Source organism: Carassius carassius, chromosome 20 (genome assembly GCF_963082965.1).
Source record: "Carassius carassius chromosome 20, fCarCar2.1, whole genome shotgun sequence".
In the NCBI taxonomy this organism is placed as follows: Eukaryota; Metazoa; Chordata; class Actinopteri; order Cypriniformes; family Cyprinidae; genus Carassius; species Carassius carassius.
In genome coordinates, this window is record NC_081774.1 from 6,974,742 (window position 1) to 6,998,982 (window position 24,241).

The 24,241-nt window shown below is 37.5% G+C and overlaps 1 protein-coding gene and 1 pseudogene across 2 annotated transcripts; both read left to right on the plus strand.

Annotated features, from left to right (window-relative positions):
• Positions 1-775: 775 nt before the first annotated feature.
• On the plus strand, positions 776-1,553 carry LOC132096977 (E3 ubiquitin/ISG15 ligase TRIM25-like; annotated as a pseudogene).
• Positions 1,554-7,537: 5,984 nt separating this feature from the next.
• Positions 7,538-17,814, plus strand: dnaaf11 (dynein axonemal assembly factor 11). 2 transcript variants are annotated; one of them, XM_059501433.1, is made up of 12 exons: positions 7,538-7,819; positions 8,005-8,172; positions 8,270-8,347; positions 9,991-10,163; positions 10,242-10,417; positions 10,783-10,962; positions 11,135-11,209; positions 12,045-12,107; positions 12,278-12,347; positions 12,699-12,794; positions 13,702-13,784; positions 16,642-17,814. In XM_059501433.1, the coding sequence occupies exons 1-12, from the start codon at positions 7,810-7,812 to the stop codon at positions 16,832-16,834; spliced, it is 1,365 nt and encodes a 454-aa protein (XP_059357416.1). In that variant the 5' UTR covers positions 7,538-7,809; the 3' UTR covers positions 16,835-17,814. The 2 variants fall into 2 exon arrangements, with proteins under 2 accessions (XP_059357416.1, XP_059357417.1); XM_059501434.1 differs by lacking the exon at positions 12,045-12,107.
• Positions 17,815-24,241: the final 6,427 nt, after the last annotated feature.

Genomic DNA, 24,241 nt, shown 5'->3' on the forward strand with positions numbered 1-24,241 from the left:
GCTTAGTAGGCTATTTGTAGAACGTAGTCCTGAATAAATGTTGATTTGTGAATGAATGCAGTGGTTTTTTTTTATAAATTAGAATGTAATGTTTTTGTATTGGTTTGCATTTCATGTATGTAATTGATGTATTTACCATGAATCCCCTATAATTAGATTACAATTCGATTTCATAAGGTTTATTTTTTGCACCAGAGATGGATTGAGTTTATTAGTTCTTTATGTATTTCAAGGTAATGGTGAGCTGAAAATACGTTGCTGCGACCAATATGATCCGGTAATGTCACGTCCTCATAACGTGCCAGTTTGGTCGTTAGGACATACGCATAACGTCCCAGCGACGTTCCACTATAACGTCCCCACGACGGATATGGGAATCACAAAGTTACGTCGCTGGAACGTTATTTGGGACGTCTCTGCGACCAATATGGTACTTTATAGTAACGTTCTCATAACGTTCCAGTTTGGTCGTTAGGACGTACTCATCACGTTCCAGCGACGTTCCACTATAACGTCGCCACGACGGATATGGGAATCACAAAGTTACGTCGCTAAAACGTTATTTGGGACGTCTCTGCGACGAATATGGTCTGGTCCAGTTACGTCGTCACGACGTAACTGTGTTAGCTGGGTAGTTCTTCGTTTTTATATTTAAAATCGCAATTGTTTTCTTTTAATCATAAACTATGTAAAACGCCATTTTCATTCAAACTCCATTGCAACGTTCAAGAGTAAAGAGAAAGTTTAAGTAAAAGAGTTCAAACAAACCGTTTGAACACGTTTCTTAAAAAAACAAAGCGCGGGAAAGTTTGGAGAAAACGAAAGTAAGTTAAGCAGCTGTGCATGTCTCTCTGCAAAATGGCAGAGTATTTCATGGTCTCTGAAAGAATTTGACTGTCCAGTCTGTCTGGATCTACTAAAGAAACCAGTGACCCTCACCTGTGGACACAGTTACTGTTACTGGGATCAGGACGATCAGAAGAGAGTTTACAGCTGCCCTCAGTGCAGACAGACCTTCACTCCAAGACCTGTTTTGTGTGAAAACAATATGCTGTCTGAAGAATGTGCTGGAGAAATTGAAAGAAAAAAGGCTACAAGCTGCTCGTCCTGATCAGTGTTACACTGAACCTGGAAATGTAGTGTGACGTCTGTACTGGGAGAAAATATAAAGCCATGAAGTCCTGTCTGGTTTGTCTGGAATCTTACTGTCTGAATCATTTTGAATGTCATGAAGAATTTCACCCAGGAAAGTGACACAAAGTAATGGACGCCACTACACGACTACAAAATTGCACTGTTTATGCTAAAAGCACTGTATATGTTATCTGGGTATGTTGGTTGAACACAAAAAAAACATGACACTGTATCAGCTGCAGCAGAGAGGACCGAGAAACAGGTATGAGCTATTTGCTCTTCTTTCAAACCATTATTTGGATATTCTCTTGAAATGGGATGTGTAATGAGTTGTATATTGACTGAATACTCTAAATCCTATAGAGACAGTTGGAGGAAATCAAGAGAAAATACCAGCAGAGAATCCAGGAGTGACAGAAGGAGCTGAGAGACTGTAGAGTCTTACAAGTTGAGTTTTGAGCTGAAGAACAACTGCTGGCTGCTGAAGAAGAGCTGTTTGAGACTCAGTTAGGACTCTCTTCCAGTCAATCAGTGAGAAGGAGCCAGTGTAAGAATAAGTGATGAGGATGTTGAAGAGCTTGATGAAGATGTTTATTGCAGCATAGTGGTGACAAAGCACGTGGTTTCAATGGCGTTGGATTGGAATAAACCCACCACATCCAAGCTCAAACTTTTTATACAGTTACAGCCTACTATCCCTAATGTAATGAGGTTGGTTTTGTCATAACAGCGTCTGTTTGTTAAAGAAGTTCAGACTACCTAACGTCTGAGATGGTTCTTGGTGTCCCACCCGCTTCCCCATTCAACAGTTGGTCACCATTTGCTTAGGATGTGATCACTCCAAATGATCTTGAAACAACATAACTGTTGACTTTCATAATCTCATTTTGGGAAATGAGCATGATCATATATATATATCTGTTGTGGAGTAAAATCTGGGTCGGGGCAGACTATAGTGTCTTGCAGTGGTGCCTGCAGAATTTCATCTGATTTTTTATTTATTTATTTATGTTTTGCCACAACTGGACTGATTCTGATGCTTCTCTCTCTGTGTGTCCTAACAGCGCTCTGCACAGACAGCAGTGGAGGACAGTGAGAGGATCTTTACTGAGCTGATCCGCTCCATTGAGAGAAGTCACTCTGAGGTGACACAGCTGATCAGAGATCAGGAAAAGACTGCAGTGAGTCAAGCTGAAGAACAACTGAAGCGACTTGAGCAGGAGATTGAAGACCTGAGGAGGAGAGACACTGAGCTGGAGCAGCTTTCATACACAGAGAACCACATCCATTTCCTCCAGGTAACAAGAGATCTGACAAACAGGACAGTGTCAGTGGGAAGAGCACGTTGAACAGAGAGTGTGTTTCTATCAAATGTTTCTGTGTCTTTCTATTGTGTCTTTGTGTCTGGGTAGAGTTTCTAGTCTCTCTCGTTCCTCCTGGATCTACAGACTCACCCAGCATCACGTCTCTTTGGATGATGCTGGTAAATCCCTCATCTGAGAGAGAAACTGGAGCATTTCTGCAGAGAAGAGATGGAAAAGATATCTAGTAAAGGTATAACATTAACCGTTTTTATGAGTGAAATAAGTAATCCATATATTTTACGTAATCATGTACTGTATGCATATCAATAATATAATATTTATTCAAATACAAAGCATATCAACATCTCAATATGACATAATTTTTATATAGTTTCTCTTCATACAGTGAATTATGTTGTTTTCCATAGTAAGATACATTGACATCATTACCTCTGAACCCAGGACCAGGGAGGAGTTTTTACAATGTAAGTCAATATTAACAAACAAACAGTCTCTCACACACACACACAGATAGAGAAAGAGAAAGATACAAAAAAAAAACATTTAAATCCACTCTATAATGAAGCTTAACAATCAGAATAAAATGAGAATAAATAAGAATAAGCTCCATACAGACTCATAACTATGAGCCATTAATATTTACATTTACATTTAGTCATTTAACAGACACTTTTATCCAAAGCGACTTACAAATGAAGATAATGGAAGCAATCATAATCAGCAAAAGATCAATGATATGAAAGTACAAGTCTTAGTTAGCTTAATGCAGTACACATAGTAGGTATTTTCGTTAATTGTATAATAAATAAAAAGAAAACAAATATACAGCACAAAAAGAATAAAGAAGTGCTTTAGTTTTTTTATTACTGTATTTTAATATATATTTTTTTTAATATCAGTTAATCAAGCAAGTTTCCCATTCCATATAAGAATTTAAATCAAATATTTAAATCTTCAATCTTGTATTTAAATCAGTTATTTTATTTTTTTAATGAGTCAAATTTGTGAACAAAGATCCTCTACACTCAAATTAAATTGTTTGTCTTAAACCTCTAATTTTATTTAATTTCTATTGTGCAACTAGAGACACTGACATTTTATAAAATCACAGTTTTATCATGTCAATAACAGAGACATGCACATGTAGCCTGCTTTCTAAATAGTCTTACTGTCCATAAAAATCTAAAAGTAAGATGTAAAGTTTTATTTTAATAACTGAAATTTAAGTTTCTTGATTTTCACGTGGTTTATATGTTCTGTCTCCATCAGATTTCCGTCAGCTCACTCTCAATCCAAACACGGTGAATAAAAGCTTATGTCTGTCTGAAGGGAACAGAGTGATTAAATACACTGACACAGAACAGCCGTATCCTGATCATCCAGACAGATCTGATCGCTGGTCACAGGTGTTGTGTAGAGAGAGAGTGTGTGTAGATGCTGTTACTGGGAGGTGGAGTGGAGTGGTGGGGTGGGTATATCAGTGTCATATAAGAGCATCAGCAAAAGGGACAGGGAAATGAGTGTGGATTTGGGTGCAGTGATCAGTCCTGGAGTTTGTTCTGCTCTGACTTCTGCGGCTCATTCTATCACCAAATGAATTGCACTGATCCCGCTGAGGTCTCCAGCTCTTCTAGAATAGGAGTGTATGTGGATCACTGTGCAGGAACTCTGTCCTTCTACAGTGTCTCTGACACAATGACCCTCATTCACAGAGTCCACACCACATTCATTCAGCCTTTTTATGCTGGGTTTGAATTGTGGATCTAAAATTGATTTATTTTTATTCAATAAATCAATACTGAACTTCTATCATCAAAATAATTAGCCAGATTTCTGAATAAAAAATTGTCTTATACAATCTAATAATTACAGTGTGAAATATGAAATTTGCTATTGACGGTGATAAAACAAATTATATTCCACTGTGTATGTACAAGTCACATACATGATTAATTCAATTTTACAATCAATGCCCCACTTGAACTGAATTATATCCAGCTGTATACCACTGCACCTTTAGAGGCTTTACACAGTGGTGTCGCTTGGGATTCTGGGCCTCCTGTACAGGTCACATGCATGTTTCTGTACTATATTTGTTTTTAGTAAAACATAGTCCTTAATTCATCTTCAGGAGGGCAGGAAAAACATAAAAAATAATTTCTTTCAGATTTGTTATATTAGAACCATTTAAGAGGTTTGGTTCTCTCTCTCTCTTTTTTCCACCATGAAAAACTGTTGGATGTTAACTTCTTGTATAGACATGTGACATTTGAACTAGAGAGAGACCACTATCTGTAACAACTGGAAAGAGTGTGATGAATGTGACTGTGTATCTAATTCCTCTTTGGAAGCTTGATAAAGCAATGAAGGAGTTAATATCTTCCTGGTGTTCAAATAAATCACGCTGTTGTTTTCAGAAGCCCAGTAACATTTTCTTTGTTACATCAGCTCCTCCTGAGTCTTAAAATTGAGCACAAATTTATAATTGAATAATAAGGTCCACTTTTACAGTAATTTTGTTGTTTTGGAGCATGACAATTAACAGGATAATTTCAGTGGCTCAGGATCATTTCAGTTGTTCAATCTGTCTGAATCTAAATCTGAATTACAGGCTGCTGGGATCAGGATGATCAGAAGGGGAGTCTACAGCTCTGGATGGCATGACTGGATATCATTCCCAATCACAGCAACAGTCCAATCAATATTAATAATACTGTCTTCATGCAATATTGATGAAATTTATACTTTGGCACATTCAGGGATTTATTACTATGTGTTGTATTTCAGTAAAATGCAGTCATTGATTTATTTTCAAATGGGCAGGAGGCTCAAGAGCAATTTAAGTAAATTAATTTTAACATGTTCATTTTATCTATACAGTTTATGGTAATTTTGCAACAGAAGGTATTGAAAGATACCTACACTGCAATCTACAGCAAACTAGCACTTATTCAACTCTGTTATCCAATATCAACAGGCTATATAAGGCAAATTTGAATACAGTATGTTATACAACATACAGTAATACAGTATGAATAAAAGAAAAAATATATCCAGCAATTTTTTACTTTATCATCTTTAATTAGGAGTCATGACAGTTCCCTGAATGTTGTGTAATTTCACATTGTGTTTTTCTCCTGATGTTTTTTGTTTCACCACAGGAAACACTCTAACAATGAGGACAGTTCACACATTAAACATCACTGTGAGAGCAGCTCTCTTAGTTGTCTCATTCTTGTCTATATTGCCAATATTATTTGAATCTGGATCATGAAGAATACTCACATTATCTTCTGAGTGCACATGCCATTTGAACTTAAAGAGATTGTTCTCCAAATAATGAAAATCTGTCATCATTTACTTGTTGCAAACCATTACAAGTTTCTTTCCTCTGTTGAACTCAAAAGATTATATTTTGAATAAAGTTGGTAACAAAACAGAATTTTGTAGTATTTTTTCCATGCTATGGAAATCAATGGCAACTGTCCAATGGCACTATTGAATAATGTGGAAACACGTTTAATCTGTATTCTTTAGAAAACTGGATTCAATGGATCTGTTGCGACATATGCATTAACACAGTTCCTGCCCTTTTTTATATTTACACACAATTCTCTTGGTGGTATTGACTGTGGAGTCCCACGAGGTTAGTTTGGACTGCTGGATACATTATAAACAGTAGCCTACACATACCTGTTTGTGACTCTGGGTGGAAAGAAACACGCCGAGTGCAGGTGGCCAGTCACTCAAGGCTTTCTCTTTTTGAACCTGGGACAAACAAACAGTGTTGAAATGCTGAGGCTCAATGTTGCAAATACACAGTTAAAATGTGTAAGTTCCTCATTACCAATAAAGCAATACATAAACACATTCTAATACAAGGCATCAAAACAGAGTGAATGACCATTCGAGGAAAACATTTGACTGTGATGATGACGCATACAATGTAGCACGTGTGAGAAAGCTTTCCCAGATAGCAAAATTCCTGAGGCCCATATCAGGCCCACACCTGACACTTTCATCTGGCCCACATACTGCATGGAATAATGGCAACTGGGTTGTCTGCTCCTGTTTGCCAGATTTGGGCCACAAGCAAGCCAAAAGAAGGCCCAATGTCAGCCATTAATAAACCAAATAAAGCAGAACTGGTCCAAATCTGGGCCACATTAATTTTAATTCAGGCCAGGATCCAATACCTTGCCCTGACCCACTGTGAAGAATAATGGCAATTGTGAAGTCTGCTCCTGTTTGCCAGATTTGGGCCATAAGCAAGTCAAAAGGAAGGCCCAATATCAGCCATGAATAAACCAAATTTAGGCCCCATTTATTTTAATTCTGGCCCAGATCCAACAATTTGTGCCGGCCCACATTCTGTGTGGAATAATGGCATTTGGGCAGTCCGATTCTGTTTGACAGATTTGGGTCTCAAGTAAGCCTTAGCATTGCTGCATGTAAGCCAACCAAATAAACCAAAACCGGCCCTAATGTGGGCCACAGTTGATTTTTATTCTAACCCTGGTCTTCCCCACATTCCTCATGTGGCCCACATGCTGCATGGAATGTTGGCATTTTGGCAGTGGTCCACAAGCAGGCCACTACACAGCCACATGTAGTGAAAAAGTGTGAGTGAAAGTGATGTGACATACAGCCAAGTATGGTGACCCATACTCAGAATTCGTGCTCTGCATTTAACAAATCCAAAGTGCACAAACACCTGGAGCAGTGGGAAGCCATTTATAATGCCATGGCCAGGGTGCAGTTGGGGTTCGGTGCCTTGCCCAAGGGCACCTCACTCATTGTATTGCCAGCCCGAGACTCAAACCCACAACCAACGGCGACGTCCCAAACTATAAAAACATTTATTTAACAAATAAATATAATATTCCTAAATATTATTGGAATTGACAGCCAATTCGGTACGTTTTTAGACATATTTTAAAAGAACTTTTAATGGTTTAGATGCAGTTCCCCCTATCCAATCCTATAATTCACTCAGAATCTCCAAAATCAATATGCATCGTTTTTCTTTGACTGTTATTGCTCACATTGACCGCTAGATGGCAGAGTTGTAACTTGAATATAAACAGAGCAGTTAGAGAGCAAATATGCTTCTGTTTTGTTGATTAAAAAAAGCAACTTTGCTGGTTGTTAATTCGTATGTCATGATTACATCGTGCTAGTTAAGCTTAAGACTGTTCTTGTCGGAATAAATACCGAATCATTTTCCAGTTCTGGTGTTTTGGTTCGCTGGAATAAATGTTCAAAAGAAAAGGCCTAAAAAACACAAGCACGAGCTTCCACAGCGTGCCCGTTTCCATAGCAACGCATAACACACGGACGCGAGCAAGTCATGGTCCGCGGTAAGTGTTTTGTTCCTAATATAAAAAACAATTTTAATGTATTCCTATAATAAAGCGGATGTTGTATGACTCTTTAAATAAATGATAATTCCTCCCAAATAAACTGTTTTATACAAAAAGTATAAATTGTCTTGCGGTTTAGCTGGTGCTAAACGAATCCTCTCTCTCCCTCGCTTTGTGATCAGTCAGTGAGGATCTGATCCGCCGCAGAGCAGAACACAATAATGGGGAGATCTTCTCCCTGGAGGAGGTTTCCCTCCATCAGCAGGACATCGAGAGGATCGAGCATATCGACAAGTGGTGCAGAGACCTCAAAATCCTCTACTTACAGAACAACCTAATCCCTAAGATAGGTAACTTAAGCAGAAATTCCTGTAAGGTTACATATCAGTGGAAAAACAACAAATAAATGCATGGTCATTTATATTGCTTTTAATTCTGTTTATGCAGAAAATGTGGGCAGATTAAAGAAGCTGGAGTATCTAAATCTGGCACTGAACAACATAGAAGTCATCGAGAATTTAGAAGGTGATTTTATTAATACATTTATTGTTTTTCATTTTTGCATTGCATATATTACCAACAGTTTCAGTTTTTTTATTTCTTACATTTTTTATGTAAAAGTATATGTATATATGATATATAAATATATTATTATTTATTTAATATGCTAAATTGCCTGTGATGTCTCTTTTTTGTAACTTGCTTTGGATAAAATTAAACATAAGTATGTAAAAAAAAACATAAAAGTGGCAACGTTATCATCAAACAAATTGTGATAAACCTTTTCTCAGAACCAGATATTATATAATACATTTTTATATTTCAAGTTATTATAGAAACAGTGAGATACTATTGCAGTTTTTTTTCTTTTGTAATATTTAGTTAACGTTTATTTTTGCCTGAATTACTGCAGCAATGCAGCGTGGCATGGAGTCGATCAGTCTGTGGCACTGCTCAGGTGTTATGAGAGCCCAGGTTGATCTGATAGTGGCCTTCAGCTCTTCTGCATTGTTGGGTCTGGCATATCTTCCTCTCCACAATACCCCATAGATTTTCTATGGGGTTAAGGTCAGGCTAGTTTGCTGGCCAATTAAGAACAGGGATACCATGCTCCTTAAACCAGGTACTGGTAGCTTTGGCACTGTGTGCAGGTCCTGTTGGAAAATGAAATCTGCATCTCCATAAAGTTGGTCAGCAGCAGGAAGCATAAAGTGCTCTAAAACTTCCTGGAATACGGCTGTGTTGACCTTGGACCTAAGAAAACACAGTGGACCAACGCCAGCAGATGACATGGCACCCCAAACCATCACTGACTGTGGAAACTTTACACTGGACCTCAAGCAACATGAATTGTGTGCCTCTCCTCTCTTCCTCCAGACTCTGGGACCCTGATTTCCAAAGGAAATGGAAAATTTACTTTCATCAGAGAACATAACTTTGCACTACTCAGCAGCAGTCCAGTCCTTTTTGAAGCGAGACGCTTCTGACGCTGTCTGTTGTTCAAGAGTGGCTTGACACAAGGAGTGCAATAGCTGAAATCCATGTCTTGCATATGTCTGTGCGTAGTGGTTCTTGAAGCACTGACTCCAGCTGCAGTCCACTCTTTGTGAATCTCCCCCACATTTTTGAATGGGTTTTGTTTCACAATCCTCTCCAGGGTGCGGTTATCCCTATTGCTTTTACACTTTTTTCTACCAAATCTTTTCCTTCCCTTCGCCCCTCTATTAATGTGCTTGGACACAGAGCTCTGTGAACAGCCAGCCTCTTTTGCAATGACCTTTTGTCATTGGTCGTCTTTTGGACATCTGTCAAGTCAGCAGTCTTCCCCATGATTGTGTAGCCTACAAAACTAGACTGAGAGACCATTTAAAGGGCTTTTAAGGTGTTTTGAAGGTGCTTTGAGTTAATTAGAGTGTAGCACCAGGTGTCTTAAGTATTGTACCTTTTCACAATATTCTACTTTTCAGAAATTTGGGATTTTCCTTAGTTGTCAATTATAATCATCAAAATTAAAAGAAATAAACATTTGAAATATATCAGTCTGTGTGTAATGAATGAATATAATATACAAGTTTCACTTTTTGAACGGAATTAGTGAAATAAATAAACTTTTTGATGATATTCGAATTATATGACCAGCACCTGTATATATGTATTTTTGTGTGTAGGCTGTGAGAGCTTACAGAAACTAGACTTGACAGTGAATTTTGTGGGTAAGCTGAGCAGTGTAGAGTCTCTGAAGCAGAACCTTCATCTCAGAGAGCTCTACTTGGTGGGAAACCCCTGTACTGAATTTCATGGATACAGACAGTATGTGCTTGCATGTCTGCCTCAACTACAGGTACTGCACTATGACACACACATAGATACATTTTTAGCCTTGTGCTATTTATGAACGATTGTGTTTTGTGCTTTGCAGTGGTTGGATGGGAAAGAAATTGGGCGAGGTGAGCGTATTCAGGCCCTGCAGGAACTGGATGCAGTGAGGAGATGTGTTTTAGAACAGGAGGTGGATTATATAGAGAAAAGAGAGGAACAGAAAAGGAGTGGTTTGAAGGAGACAACAGAAAAGCAGGAGGATTCTCAAATAAATCAGTGAGTGTCTTTTAAGGTAGCTGAAGTTTGAATAACTGAATTAAGAGAGCTGAAAGACAATTTGGGTTGCATTAGATGAACTTTAACAGATTGTACCCTGAAACTGATCCTTTTTATGCAGGCTTTACACAAAGGTTTTATACTGATTTACCACAAAACTCCCTTTTGAAAAGCTTTTTGAAGGTTCTTAAAAACTAAATTCACAAAAAATAAATAAATAAATAAATAATAATAATTTATTTTGATGACATTTCTGTGAATATAAACATAAGGTGTATCGTTAAAAAAATAGGGTTATCAGCTTTAAACCAGACTTATGCATTTTTCCTTTGAAAAGCCATAACTGTGATGATTATTTTACACAGATTGCTCTCTGAGAACCAGAATGGGACCCATCAGAATCCAGAATCAAGCTCCAAGGCTTACAAAGACTCTGAAGATAAAGAGAAGGAATTTTGGGAAAAGCCGTGCCCATTCACTCCAGAATCCAGACTAGAGGCCCATCGCCATCTGGAGGACAAGAGGAGGTCCAAAGAGAAAGAGAGGTACTTGCCAACTAAGAAAAAGAGGACTGAAATCACTGTAATGGTATCTACATCTAAATACTCCTGTGATGCCCTTTTCTTAATCTTTAATTTTTTATGAGATAAAGGAGAGAAAGACAAACAGCTTGTGTAAACAGCTTCACTTACAGCAGTCAATTCTGTGTTTGTACAGAGAGAAGCCTAAAAACAAAACCCTCAGAACTCTGATCACTGCAGATGGACGAGTGATGAACATCAACGAGCCCAAGTAGATGCACAAAAACGCACATAAACACACCACTCCTGTATAGCCATTTGCTGATTATTTTCTCCAAAAAAAAAAAGCATGGGATATTGTTCTATTGTTCTGTTCCCACAAACCTTGATAGTCACAAACTCTAAGGCAAAATTTTATACCTTATGAACATGATTTTGTGTTGTGGTGAACAGACGAAAAAAAACCTGGCTACAATAAATTGAGTCGCAGTTAGAAGCCAGCTCTAACATTGTAAATTGTAAGGAAAAAGACAAGCCCAGAATCCACAGTCCAAGAGGAACAATGGAAACCCTAGAAATTCATAGAAACAAATTCAAAATTCAAAGGTTCAAGAACAGGCATGAGCTCAAAATTCAGTGAGTGCAATGCAAACAAATTACTTATCCAAAAAAGATACAAAGCGGTCATTGGAACAGTAAAGTAAAATAAACAGAATTAAACAGAAAAACTAAAAGGTACATCTTTGTACACTATTTACCCCTAAATGGTACAGTACATCTTAGTACCTCAAAGGTAAATATTAGTATCTAATGTGTACATATTTGTTCCTTTTGAAGGGGTACCACCCATTGACAGTTGTACCTTTTTTCTGAGAGTATGGGCAGAATAATGTGCAAAGTTGACCAGAATTTATGCCAACAGTGAAAAGTCTGATTACATGATACTAGGGCTAGCAAGACATATTATGGCTAAACTAGGTCACAGGAGAGATGCAGTATATATCATTCATCAACACTGCCTCACTCCAACCAGAGATACATACTCAAACACTACAGTACCAGCTTGAGTTTGGAAATATTAATTGAATGTGATCTCTACCTCAAAGGTTTGACTTCAGTCTCACAGAGGATGAGAACAACTGCATGCTTTTGGATTTACATGTTTACAGGTACAGACACACTCACTCACGCTGGATCTTGTCCTCGGCACAAAATGATCAAGTCATGATTTAGCAGTATACTTTCTTTCTTTGAGTAAACTTGGAGTGTATTTGGATGTCATTTAGTAACTTTTCTCCTAACAGCATCCACTCTCACATTGGTCTCTTCTGTGCCGTAGGCATATGGACACCTCACTGCTGGATGTGGATGTTCAGCCAACATATGTGAGAGTGACCGTCAAAAGAAAGGTAGACTATCCATCTCTCTCTCTCTCTCTCTCTCTCTCTCTCTCTCTCTCTCTCTCTCTCTCTCTCTCTCTCTCTCTCTCTCTCTCTCTCTCTATCTGATGAGTTTGACCTTTAAATCTGATTACCCAGCAGTAAATCTACACTCTTTATTCTGCATCATTTGCTCACGAATCTGCCGCAGACCAGCACAAGTAACTGTTCTTGCCTCACCACACTACAGATGTTCATGCATGTGTGACTGATTTCAGTATTGATGGATATGCGTTTATGACTAGAGATACTGTAGATCACTCTTATAGTGGCAAGTGCTTGAAACCCCACATTAATAAAAGTGTGTGTGTGTGTGCGCAGGTATTCCAGCTGGTTTTGCCTGCAGAAGTGAAACCCGACAGCAGCACAGCAAGAAGATCCCAAACCACTGGCCACCTGCTCCTCATCTTGCCTCTGGTACAGCTCACTACACCTGAAACACACCTTTCAAACATCCTACTGATGTCTTTGAACACAGTTTTCATTCCATTGACCATGATGTGTAATGAATCCAAACTCAGAAAAGGTCAAATATCAGCTTGCATTTGACAAATAAAATAACTGATTTTGCTGATTACTTTTCAGTTTGTGCAGCATGAATGTCATCAAGAGAAATCTTATTAAATATAATATCTGGTAAAATCATTCCTTTCAAAATAACTGAGCCATAGAATGTGAAGTACTTTCTGAAATTTGACATGTCCTGCAGTCTGACATGCTGTGCTTCACCGAAAACTATTTTAAAAAGTATTTTCTTATTTTTTATGCATAGGCTTTTATTATCTAATTTTAATAATGCTGCAAGGAAACTTGTATATTTAAACAATTAATTTGCCATGCCGCCAGATATTTTAAAATAAATGACTGATGTCAAAAATATGATTTAAAATGACACTAAATGTGAAAGAACTGTTGGGGATTTTCAACACTTAAAATATAATTTTCTTATACATTAAGGTACACTACTGTTTAAACATTTAAAGGGTTCTTTTGAGCTCAACACAGCAACATTTGAGCATAAATACGGTAAAATAGTAATATTGTGAAATATGATTTAAATTTAAGATGACTGGTTTCTTTTTTTAATATAGTTTACATTTTCATTTAATAATGTAAAAAAAAAAGTGTTTATGTATGTCAGTTACCTACTTAAAGTGCAGTGAAACTGGAATGGGAACCTAACAAACTAAATATGTTGGCTAATTGCTTTCTGAAAGTGTAGTAGAATTATCAATTAAATTGCAATTTATTTTTTTTCACACAAACCTAGATTTTGTAAAACATGTCCTTAAAACCTGTTATGATATATTTGCGTTTTTTGTAGGCACATGGAGAGATTAAACTAAAGAAACCCACTGCCAGGCCGGCCAGTGTTACCAGTAACCATAATACCAAGAAAGAGACCAGGTAATTCAGTTCAACTGCCTGCCTATGTGAACATGTTCATACATCCACATTTGTTCATGTCTTAACATTGTTATTATGATCCTACTGATACCACTCATAAATGTTGCCCTGGTCAGGGTCTGGGTTAGTTTTAAATCCTGCTTCACAAAAATACAAATCAGAATTCTGCTAAATATCTTTTGTATTCCAAGAAAAAAAGAAAAAATCTGGCATTCAAATGACATGAGGTTGAGTAAGAAGGTGACATTACTTTAATTTCTGGGTGAACTATCCATTCAAGTTGTCAAAAAAATCGAAGTTGTGTCCTTGAGCAAAACACTCAATTGCAGGTCACTCCAGGGACAATGAGCTTCTTATTAGGGAAGTGGCTATGGAGCTAAGTTTGCTAAAAGACTAAATTGCAGTATATAAACACATAAGCTTTTCTGCTTTATAATTGATCTCTCGTTATATACCTCTCTCCCTTTCTCTCATTTTCTCTCTGCAAAATACAGCGGGAGGTTTTGTGCAGTCACTTTCACACTGAACAAGATCCCTTGTGTGTGTGCAGGCACCTCTAATAGGTCTTAAAGCATGTTTGCATTAACCCGTGTGACTGTGGAATTAGTTTGTTGAGGTTTTATTCCATTGTGCAACTGTGTGTCTCTGTGTGTCCTTCAGGCGGTTTATCAGCATAGTAAGTGAACACTGGGGTATAACATTAAAGACCGAATAAAAATGCAAATAAGATGCAAATAAACACATACTCTTCTGTCCTGACTCCATCCTGATGGATGACATCATCTGAACCTGATTACTTTTGACCCCCTGACACACTGGGAGGTCAGATGCACTTACTCTTATATACACACACACATGCATGTTTGTGATATTATTTACTGAGACCCTCAGATCCAACACACACACGCACACACACACACACACACACACACACACTATAACGCACCTGCATTTGTGTATCTGCCCCTGAGGAAATCAGAGCACTTTCTGTAAATCATATGTGTGTGTGATAACGTTCCCACTGAGGCACTGATTGGCTCGTAAAGTACAGTAAAATCGCACACTATCAGTAGTTCAGAGTCCAATCAGGTTTCAGCTGTCGCGCTAATGACATTTTTAGTAATTTATTCTTAAATATGAGAGAGACTGAAGCAGAGATAAAAAGAGTGACTCTGATACTGTACTATAAATAATATGCTATGTATTATTAGTTTTATTGTGTAGTCAAAGAGTTCACCAGAAATCATTGGATTCCCATCCTGGCACAAAGTCTAAATAAAGACCTGCTGTGTGTTGAAGTCACAAGCATTTCGGTTTGAGTCTACACAATGTCAGGGCTGATATATTTATCAGGTGGGGCTGGCCAACATACTGGGACTTGTGTTTCTGTGTAAGAGGCAGAAAGCTGCAGCGCCTGGACCACTGTTCTTTTGGGGAGGCCTGTGGTACAACATGATGATTGTGGAGAGCAGTAGTGGATTAATGGACATTTATCAGCTTACCTCACTGCTTAGTGCTTGTAAAACAATGACTGAACATGCTTTCTATTCGCTTTTACTTTCTTAATCTACACTGAGGATCCCTAATGAGCCATTAAATAAATGAATTAGGGAGTTTAAGCAAACAGCTGCTGATGAAATGACAAATGAAAAAAAAAATGTATTGCACATACATGTAGGTGATTAACTTCTACTTTGTGACGTTGTACTGTAATTGTGTACAGGAGAATAGGACTTTTAGGTAACAGATTAGGTAACATTGTTCAATGGAAATTAACCACAGTTAGCTATCATTTAAAGGGATATGAATGAAAATTCTGTCATTAATTATTTACCCTTATATTGTTTCAAACCCGTAGAACCTTTGTTCATCTTCAGAGCAAAAATTAAGAAATTTCTAATGAAATCCAAGAGCTTTCTTAATCTATGTATGATTAGATAATAATCATTAGTAAGATCATATTAATAATTTAAAGTCATCCTGCACCCCGTCCTCCCTTGGTAGTTTGCTGCTGAGGCTTCCTTGTCGAGAACCACTGGTCTGGTTACATATTACATATTAGATTGAATGAAAACAGCATTCTTAGTGCATTTAAACATGATTCATTTGTAAGGGAAATAGAATACTTGCAGAAAATAATAGCAGGATTTTTATGTATTTAACTGGATTTTATTGAATCATAAAGACTGCACAAATGGTAATAAATAGTTATTAAATGTTGGTTTCCTGTATAATGACCACTAAAGTGTATAACTGACCATTGTCCTGAGCTGCATTTCCCTAAAGCATTGGAGGCAGTGGTTGTATGATCTACTTATGCTTACGATTAATATTAAAAGTAAGTACATGTAACGTTTTATATGAACTCCTTAAAATAAAGTGTCATAATTGACTTCGTAGAAGAAGATATTTTGGAATAATGCTGGCAACCACTGACTTCCATAGTTTGGATAAAAAAATGCTGTTAGTTTACCAACGTTCTTCATAATATATTATTTTGTGTTCCACAGAAGAAAGAAAGTCATACAGCTTTGGAACAAAATGAGGGAGACTAATTGATGACAGAATTATAATTTTTGGGTGGACTATCCTAGTCTCAAGTTAAAAGTTATTGATTCACGGATGAATCATGCACAGTAAGAACGCAGTAAGATTTTTTCAGAAATGTAAATCGAGTCAAATGTGTCATGTAGGGTGCATCTTTGTGGTGGATGTGATTTGGCAAAGAGCAGGTGAGAGAAACCGACTTTCATTTTGCAGAGATTGTGCTGACTGAACAGTTAGACAAGAGTTATAGACTAATAAATTCCTTAAACGCAACAAAACAGCAATCTCAGTCAGATCTGTCTCTCTGCAGGCCAGTCCCAGGGCGTGAATTATTGGAGGTGGATCCGGGTCTGGCTGGGAGTCTGGCTAACATTGTTCCCAAAGGAAAGGAGTCTTCCCACAAGCCCCTGCAGCTCTCGCAGCCTCACCAGTGCTGTGACATTGAGGAGAGGCCTGTGTCAAAGGACTTTGTGGACGATCCAGAAGTGCCTCCACTTATGTGAGCAAGACAGAGAGAGAGAGAAAGAGAGAAAATATGCTATGATATGACACAGCAAGAGAGAATAAGTATTATCACACTCTCTGCTGAGCTTGTGGAAGTGTGTGTGATGAAATAATGGGAGATATATTTAGTTCTCTTCATTAGGGCCCGAGCACCGGAGTACGAGGACCCTCTTGGAATTGCTCAATTTCTTATTATTGGACTAATAGTTAAGCAGATGAGTAAATGTCAATCTCATTAAATCTTGCAGAATATTTCACTGCTACACATCTTTCACTTTCAGTGTGTTCTCTCTCTCTATCTCACACACAAATATTCATCGATAGCGACTTACAGTCAAGTCTGTCTGATATAAGGAGGCAGAGACAAAACTAAATTGCTCCCATTATAATCAATGAAGCTGTCCACAATGGAATTTTTTTTCTTCAGTTGATAGACACTCTTTGTATTTTTGATGTGCTGCACAAATTATTTTTCCTTGAAACTATTTTATTTATGAATATCATAAGTGTAAGATTTATTGTTATGATTTTTATTCTACTTTTGATAGTTCCACAAAAGCCAGCTTGTGATGTTTCTGGCCTCTGCCCTATTATTTTAAATCATCATTTGTTTCTACTACAAGTAGTCATTAAAATAAAATTGTGTACAATTATTTTGTTCTTTCTAAAACAGGCCATACATAGTCATCTCCTTTATTTCTATATTTCTGTAGTGCTTTATGCAATACTGATTGTTTCAAAGCAGCTTCACAGTGATATTAAGAATCAATGGTTATTCAAATATGAGATAAATTCAAATTATGCTGTAAAGTAACTAAAGTTAAAAAAGTTGTATACAGTTTTATTATATTCCATTAGAGTCCAATAGCTGTGTAAAGTTAATTAATTCTGAAACAAGTTCAATTCAGCTATAAGCAGCTCTATGGAAGGCAACACTATCAGTTGAATGTTAATTCAGTTTAGTTCAACAATAATTGTCAATGTTCAGTTTACAGTTTTCAGTTTCAGTTTACTGCAATGTTTGCAGCTCATTTCAGTTTACAGTGAATTTCTGCTGGAAAATAAACTGTCAAGGCTGATTGTGTTTAATTAATAAACATTCTGAGGTGACCAAGAGCTTCAGTGCCACTGTGGACAAGTGTTGTCACCTGATGGAGGATGGCATAACTACATCATTTTGAGATAAAAAGAAAAAAGTGGTCCTGCACCTGACAAGCAACTTCCATTGAGATAGATTTTTGGGTCAATAATGTTTTTTTTTCTTTCTTATATTTATCAAAAAATCCAGAAACTTCCTGAAATTAGCATATTGTAATTATTTCTTAAGGATCATGTGACACTGAAGACTGGAGTAATGGCTGCTGAAAATTCAGCTTTGCTATAAAAAATAAATAAATAGAAATAGAAATAGAAAAGTTATTTTAAATTGTAATAATATTTCACAATACTGCTGTTTTTACTTTCTTTTCTATCTAATACATCTCACCTTGGAGACCTCTTTCAAAAATTAAAATTAAAAAATTAAGCTAAGATTCTGGTCACTTGCACATGGCTAGTGATTATTATCTTGTTATCTGTGTTTATGTTTAAGTTGTCTAATAGTCATGATTTCTAAGCATAGGCTTAGAGTCATATGTATTGTTCTGCTGCTTTCCCTGTCTTCCTCTTTTCTTCTTTTTTGTGTTGGAGGAATGTGTGGATATGTGTTGGAGATGCCTGTGAAGGTAAATGCTGTTTTGTGTGTGTGTTCGTGCAGAAGAGGTCAGATGTGTACATAGCTGCCAACAGATGAGCTCATTTCTCTGCAGTATCTCTATTTTCAGGAAAGCAAGAAGATATACTCACCCTATAGTTCACATTCCTTATACAGCTCACACACAACAAAGGTCAAACACATCACAGTACAAGCACATTCATTACAGCTCACACTCAGGGTCAGCAGGTACACCACTTTCCTCAGTGTTTGAGTGTTACTCTTCTGTACTGTGTCTTCATTAACTGAATTATCGGTGTGTGCAGCTTGGCTGTGCTGGTTTCATTTTCATTTTTATTAAAAACTCCTGTCAGCAGATGAGTAATTTACATTGCTGCTGACATTTAAACACCCCTGTGCTTTGCTGGACTAAATCTTATGAAAGACATTTTAGAGACACTTCAGAGAATAGAGTAAACCCATTACACTTGAAAGAACATCGTTTAGAGATAGGGGTGTAACGGTACGTGAATTCGTACCGGACCGTTTCGGTACAGGGCTTTCGGTACGGTACACGTGTGTACCGAATGACCGAATGCAATATTTTGTATGCGGAACATAGGCACATTTTGAACGTTTCTCTTAGAGCTTCAGACATTTGTTCTATTCGAACATAAGTGCCCTGCGAAGTGGTCATCACAGGATATTCAGCCATGATTCCAGTTCGAAGTGAACGTAGCTATATGTTCCAATCAAAGTGCATTGAAGTGTGCAAGACGTGAATTTAAATTGTATTGATTTACAGAGGTATATGATGTCACAGTTGTCCATGTTTAAAGACGCTGCACAGCACAAATCAGTGAATGAATGTTTCGATGTGAGGTAAACTTCAACAGATTTCCCCTGCTCAGAGAGTAGGGAGCAATGAACAATTAGAACACAGTTCATGCACGGAGTTCATTTCTAACGAGCTGATTATCTGAATCAGGTGTGTTAACAAAGAGAAACGTGCAAAATATGCAGAGCAGTGGGGCGCGAGGACTGGAATTGAGAACCGCTGCTATAAGAGGACGTTTTGCCTCCAGAGGAACGTTGGGTGATGTCAAGTGATTTTGAAACATGACATCTTCAAGCTACTCCCCTTCACCTTTACCAGTGAATATGTTAATATTCGTTTTGTTCATATTACATTGAGATGTATATACACATTATTGGAATTAAATTAATTTGACAGACAGCATTCTGTCAACATCATTGGTCAACATCAGACAGCTGATGTTGACCAAGCTAGCGCCAACCAACGTAACCAGAGCTGCCAACTCTTAAGCATTCACCGTGAGACACACGCAATTGACTCTTTTCACACGCTTTCACGCCACACATTCTCACGTACAGAAAAACCACGAAGCAAAGAGGACACGGAGACCAACAGACTAGACAGAGCAGGTTACTTATGATATAAAAATATGGGTAAGTTATAGCTAGCTAATTATCAAACGCAGCTGCGGTTAGCCATCGCTAACATTAGCACGTTTATAGAACAACCTTCGATACATTTCTATGTTATAACTTCCCGAAAAAAAAACACAAACATATAAAACAAACTTCTAGCGAAATACTAACAGCATCTGGTCCATCAGTTGTCTCCAGCGATTGAAAGCAGTGCCGATGTTTACTCTGGTTCGGCTCCTTTTCTTATCGGATTTGATTTGTGTTTCCGAGCGCAGTTGTTTCCCTGTAGCGGGTGGTGGTCTCTTGCCAAGGGCTTCAACCATCCTTCCGCTTGATTGACATCAGGTTAGATTACGCCCACAAGCCGTGCGAGTTATTCGTGTATTGCAGGTTGGCTGGTGGTTATGTTGCCCGCATATTGCCTCCCATGGCCGAAACTGGTATTACGACACCTGTCGTGCCGGGGCTAGTAATGCTACTGCTAATTAAGGTTGATATCTCTGCAGCACTATAACTTTACATTTTTTTAATGACATCATCGCCCTTATTTCTTCCCATACTTTTGATGCGTGTAGGTAATTTTTAAAATATTTTTAGCTCAATTTTTGCACATGGCACCTTTAAGTGGCTGAAGTCTCCGCGTTCAGCGGAAATCCCGCCCTGCAGCTGATTCTAAGGCCGGCGACACACTGGCTGCGTAGCGTGAGTGTGGCGTTTCTGCTGCGTGTCAGTTGCGTGATGGCTGCTTCACGTTTTCTGTGTCTTTTACACACCAGAATTGTGCCTGACGCGGCGCTGGCGCGCTGCTGCTAGATGACATAGAGGGAGACCGCCGACAGACCAGCATCTTGTCTTCACGACAACAATATCTATACTTCATGTTGAGCATAAATATAAAGCCTACTGATAAAGGACACCGTCAACAGTATTGACGGCAAAATAGACTATGTTTGACAGGTGCAATATGCCAGTGTGTCACCGGCCTAAGGTTTTCAAAAGGCATCACGCGAGTGTGAACATAACTACAACTAGGAAAAAAAGGATTGTAATTCAAACGCAGCTCCCATCGGCATTTAAACAGACCTTTGCTCTTAATTCCGACCGGTCCAACGCAATAACGAAATCTGAGCAGGTCTAGAAACTGAAACTGTTGATGCTGCACTTTACAGTTTGGAAAAGTTATATATATATTTAAAATATGAGCAGGCCTACAAGCTGGGATTGGTAATGCTGCACTGTAATCATAGTTATTTATTTATATTTTTCATTATATTTTATTATATGATATTGGTTTGAGACTGAGAGTATTTTATTTAGTGGAGAACTGCAGTATTTTATTTCTTATTCTTTTTATTTTATATATGTTTTATTAAAAAGTATTTAAAAAAGTGTAAACAAATTGTTAAAAAAGTTTATAGTAATGACAACCTGCAGTTTAATGTTTGCATTTCTTTCCCTTAATGTACCGAAAATGAACCGAACCGTGACTTTAAAACCGAGGTATGTACCGAACCGTGATTTTTGCGTACCATTACACCCCTATTTAGAGATGATTTTAATTAATTACTTTCAGGTTAACCAGATTCTAAAAAATATACAGTGGGGGCCAAAAGTCATGGTTTATATTTTTTTTTCTAATTTAATACAACATTTTTCTTTATTCAATTCAATTCAATTCAAGTTTATTTGTATAGCGCTTTTTACAATACAAATCATTACAAAGCAACTTTACAGAAAATTATGTTTCTACAATATTTAGTAGTAGCTAGTAGTTTGTGCACGTTTGACAGGATTTTAGAAAAATAAAAATAATAATAATAATAATACAAGACGTAGTCAGCTAGATGATGAACTATCAATATTATTAATTAATAGTAATTATAGGATGCAGTCACACATGTAGCAATAATTGTTAGTTCTGTTTGTTGATTCAAGGTTAGCATCATCTGGGGTCCTCTGAGGGTCAGCATCATCTCTTCTCAGGTGTTCTGGATCCAGACTGGAGCTTGTGTAAATCCTAGTTACCACGGGATGTAAATCCCGTGGCAAAACATAGAAACAAAATAGACACATCATTAGCATAGCTGCTTATCCAACAAAGTAAAATTAGTTTAACCCAAGCTAAAGAATAAAAATGCAGATGCAACTACACTCACAATTTAAGAGATACATTATTCGAATGCTTGGCGAAAGAGATGCGTTTTTAATCTAGATTTAAACAGAGAGAGTGTGTCTGAACCCCGAACATTATCAGGAAGGCTATTCCAGAGTTTGGGAGCCAAATGTGAAAAAGCTCTACCTCCTTTAGTGGACTTTGCTATCCTAGGAACTACCAAAAGTCCAGCGTTTTGTGACCTTAGGGTGCGTGATGGGTTGTAGCGTGGTAGAAGGCTAGTTAGGTACGCAGGAGCTAAACCATTTAGGGCCTTATAGGTAAGTAATGATAATTTGTAACTGATACGGAACTTAATAGGTAGCCAGTGCAGAGACTGTAAAATTGGGGTAATATGATCATATTTTCTTGACCTGGTAAGGACTCTAGCTGCTGCATTTTGGACTACCTGTAGCTTGTTTATTGACGAAGCAGGACAACCACCTAGAAGTGCATTACAATAGTCCAGTCTAGAGGTCATGAATGCATGAACTAGCTTTTCTGCATTAGAAACAGATAACATGTTTCGTAGCTTGGCAATGTTTCTAAGATGGAAGAATGCGGTTTTTGTAACATTGGAAATATGATTTTCAAAAGACAAATTGCTGTCTAATATAACACCCAGATTTCTGACTGTAGAGGAAGTAACAGTACATCCGTCTAGTTGCAGATTGTAATCTACAAGATTCTGTGTAGTGTTTTTTGGTCCAATAATTAATATCTCTGTCTTATCCGAATTTAATTGGAGAAAATTATTTGTCATCCAATCTTTTACATTTTTAACACACTCTGTTAGCTTAGATAATTGGGAAGTTTCATCTGGTCTCGTTGAAATATATAGCTGAGTATCATCAGCATAACAGTGGAAGCTAATTCCGTATTTTCTAATAATATTACCAAGGGGCAACATGTATATTGAAAATAGAAGGGGACCTTGGACGGATCCTTGTGGCACTCCATATTTTACTGATGATAAATGAGATGACACCCCATTTAAGTAAACAAAATGGCAGCGATCGGACAGGTAGGATCTAAACCATCTTAGAGCCTGCCCTTGAATATCTGTATAGTTTTGTAATCGATCTATGAGTATGTCATGATCTATGGTGTCGAACGCAGCACTAAGATCAAGTAAGACTAGAAATGAGATGCAGCCTTGATCTGACGCAAGAAGCAGGTCATTTGTAATTTTAACAAGTGCAGTTTCTGTGCTATGGTGGGGCCTAAAACCTGACTGAAATTCTTCATACAGATCATTTTTATGCAGGAAGGTGCTCAATTGAGCAGACACAACTTTTTCTAAAATTTTAGACATAAATGGAAGATTTGAAATAGGCCTATAATTTGCCAGTACACTAGGATCTAGTTTTGGTTTCTTAATAAGAGGCTTGATAACCGCCAGCTTGAATGGTTTTGGGACGTGACCTAAAGATAACGACGAGTTAATGATATTGAGAAGCGGTTCTTCGGCTACAGGTAACAGCTCTTTTAGTAATTTAGTGGGTACAGGATCTAATAAACATGTTGTTGGTTTAGATACAGTGATAAGTTTATTTAGCTCTTCCTGTCCTATATTTGTAAAGCACTGCAGTTTATTTTTGGGTGCGATGGATGAAACTGAAGTGTTAGACGCTGTAGAATCTACATTCGCTATTGTATTTCTAATGTTATCTATTTTATCAGTGAAGAAATTCATAAAGTCATTACTATTTAACGTTGGTGGAATATTTGAATCAGGTGGCGTCTGGTTATTTGTTAATTTAGCCACTGTGCTAAATAAAAACCTTGGATTGTTTTGGTTATTTTCAATGAGTTTGTGGATATGCTCTGCCCTAGCAGTTTTTAGAGCCTGTCTATAGCTGGACATACTGTTTTTCCATGCAATTTTAAAAACTTCCAAGTTAGTTTTTCTCCATTTGCGTTCAAGACTACGAGTTACTTTCTTGAGAGAGTGAGTATTACTGTTATACCATGGCACAGTACGTTTTTCTCTAACCTTTTTCAATTTGATGGGGGCAACAGCTTCTAATGTATTAGAGAAAATAGTGCCCATGTTGTCAGTAATTTCGTCTAATTCATGTGTATTTTTGGGTACAAATAGCAGTTGAG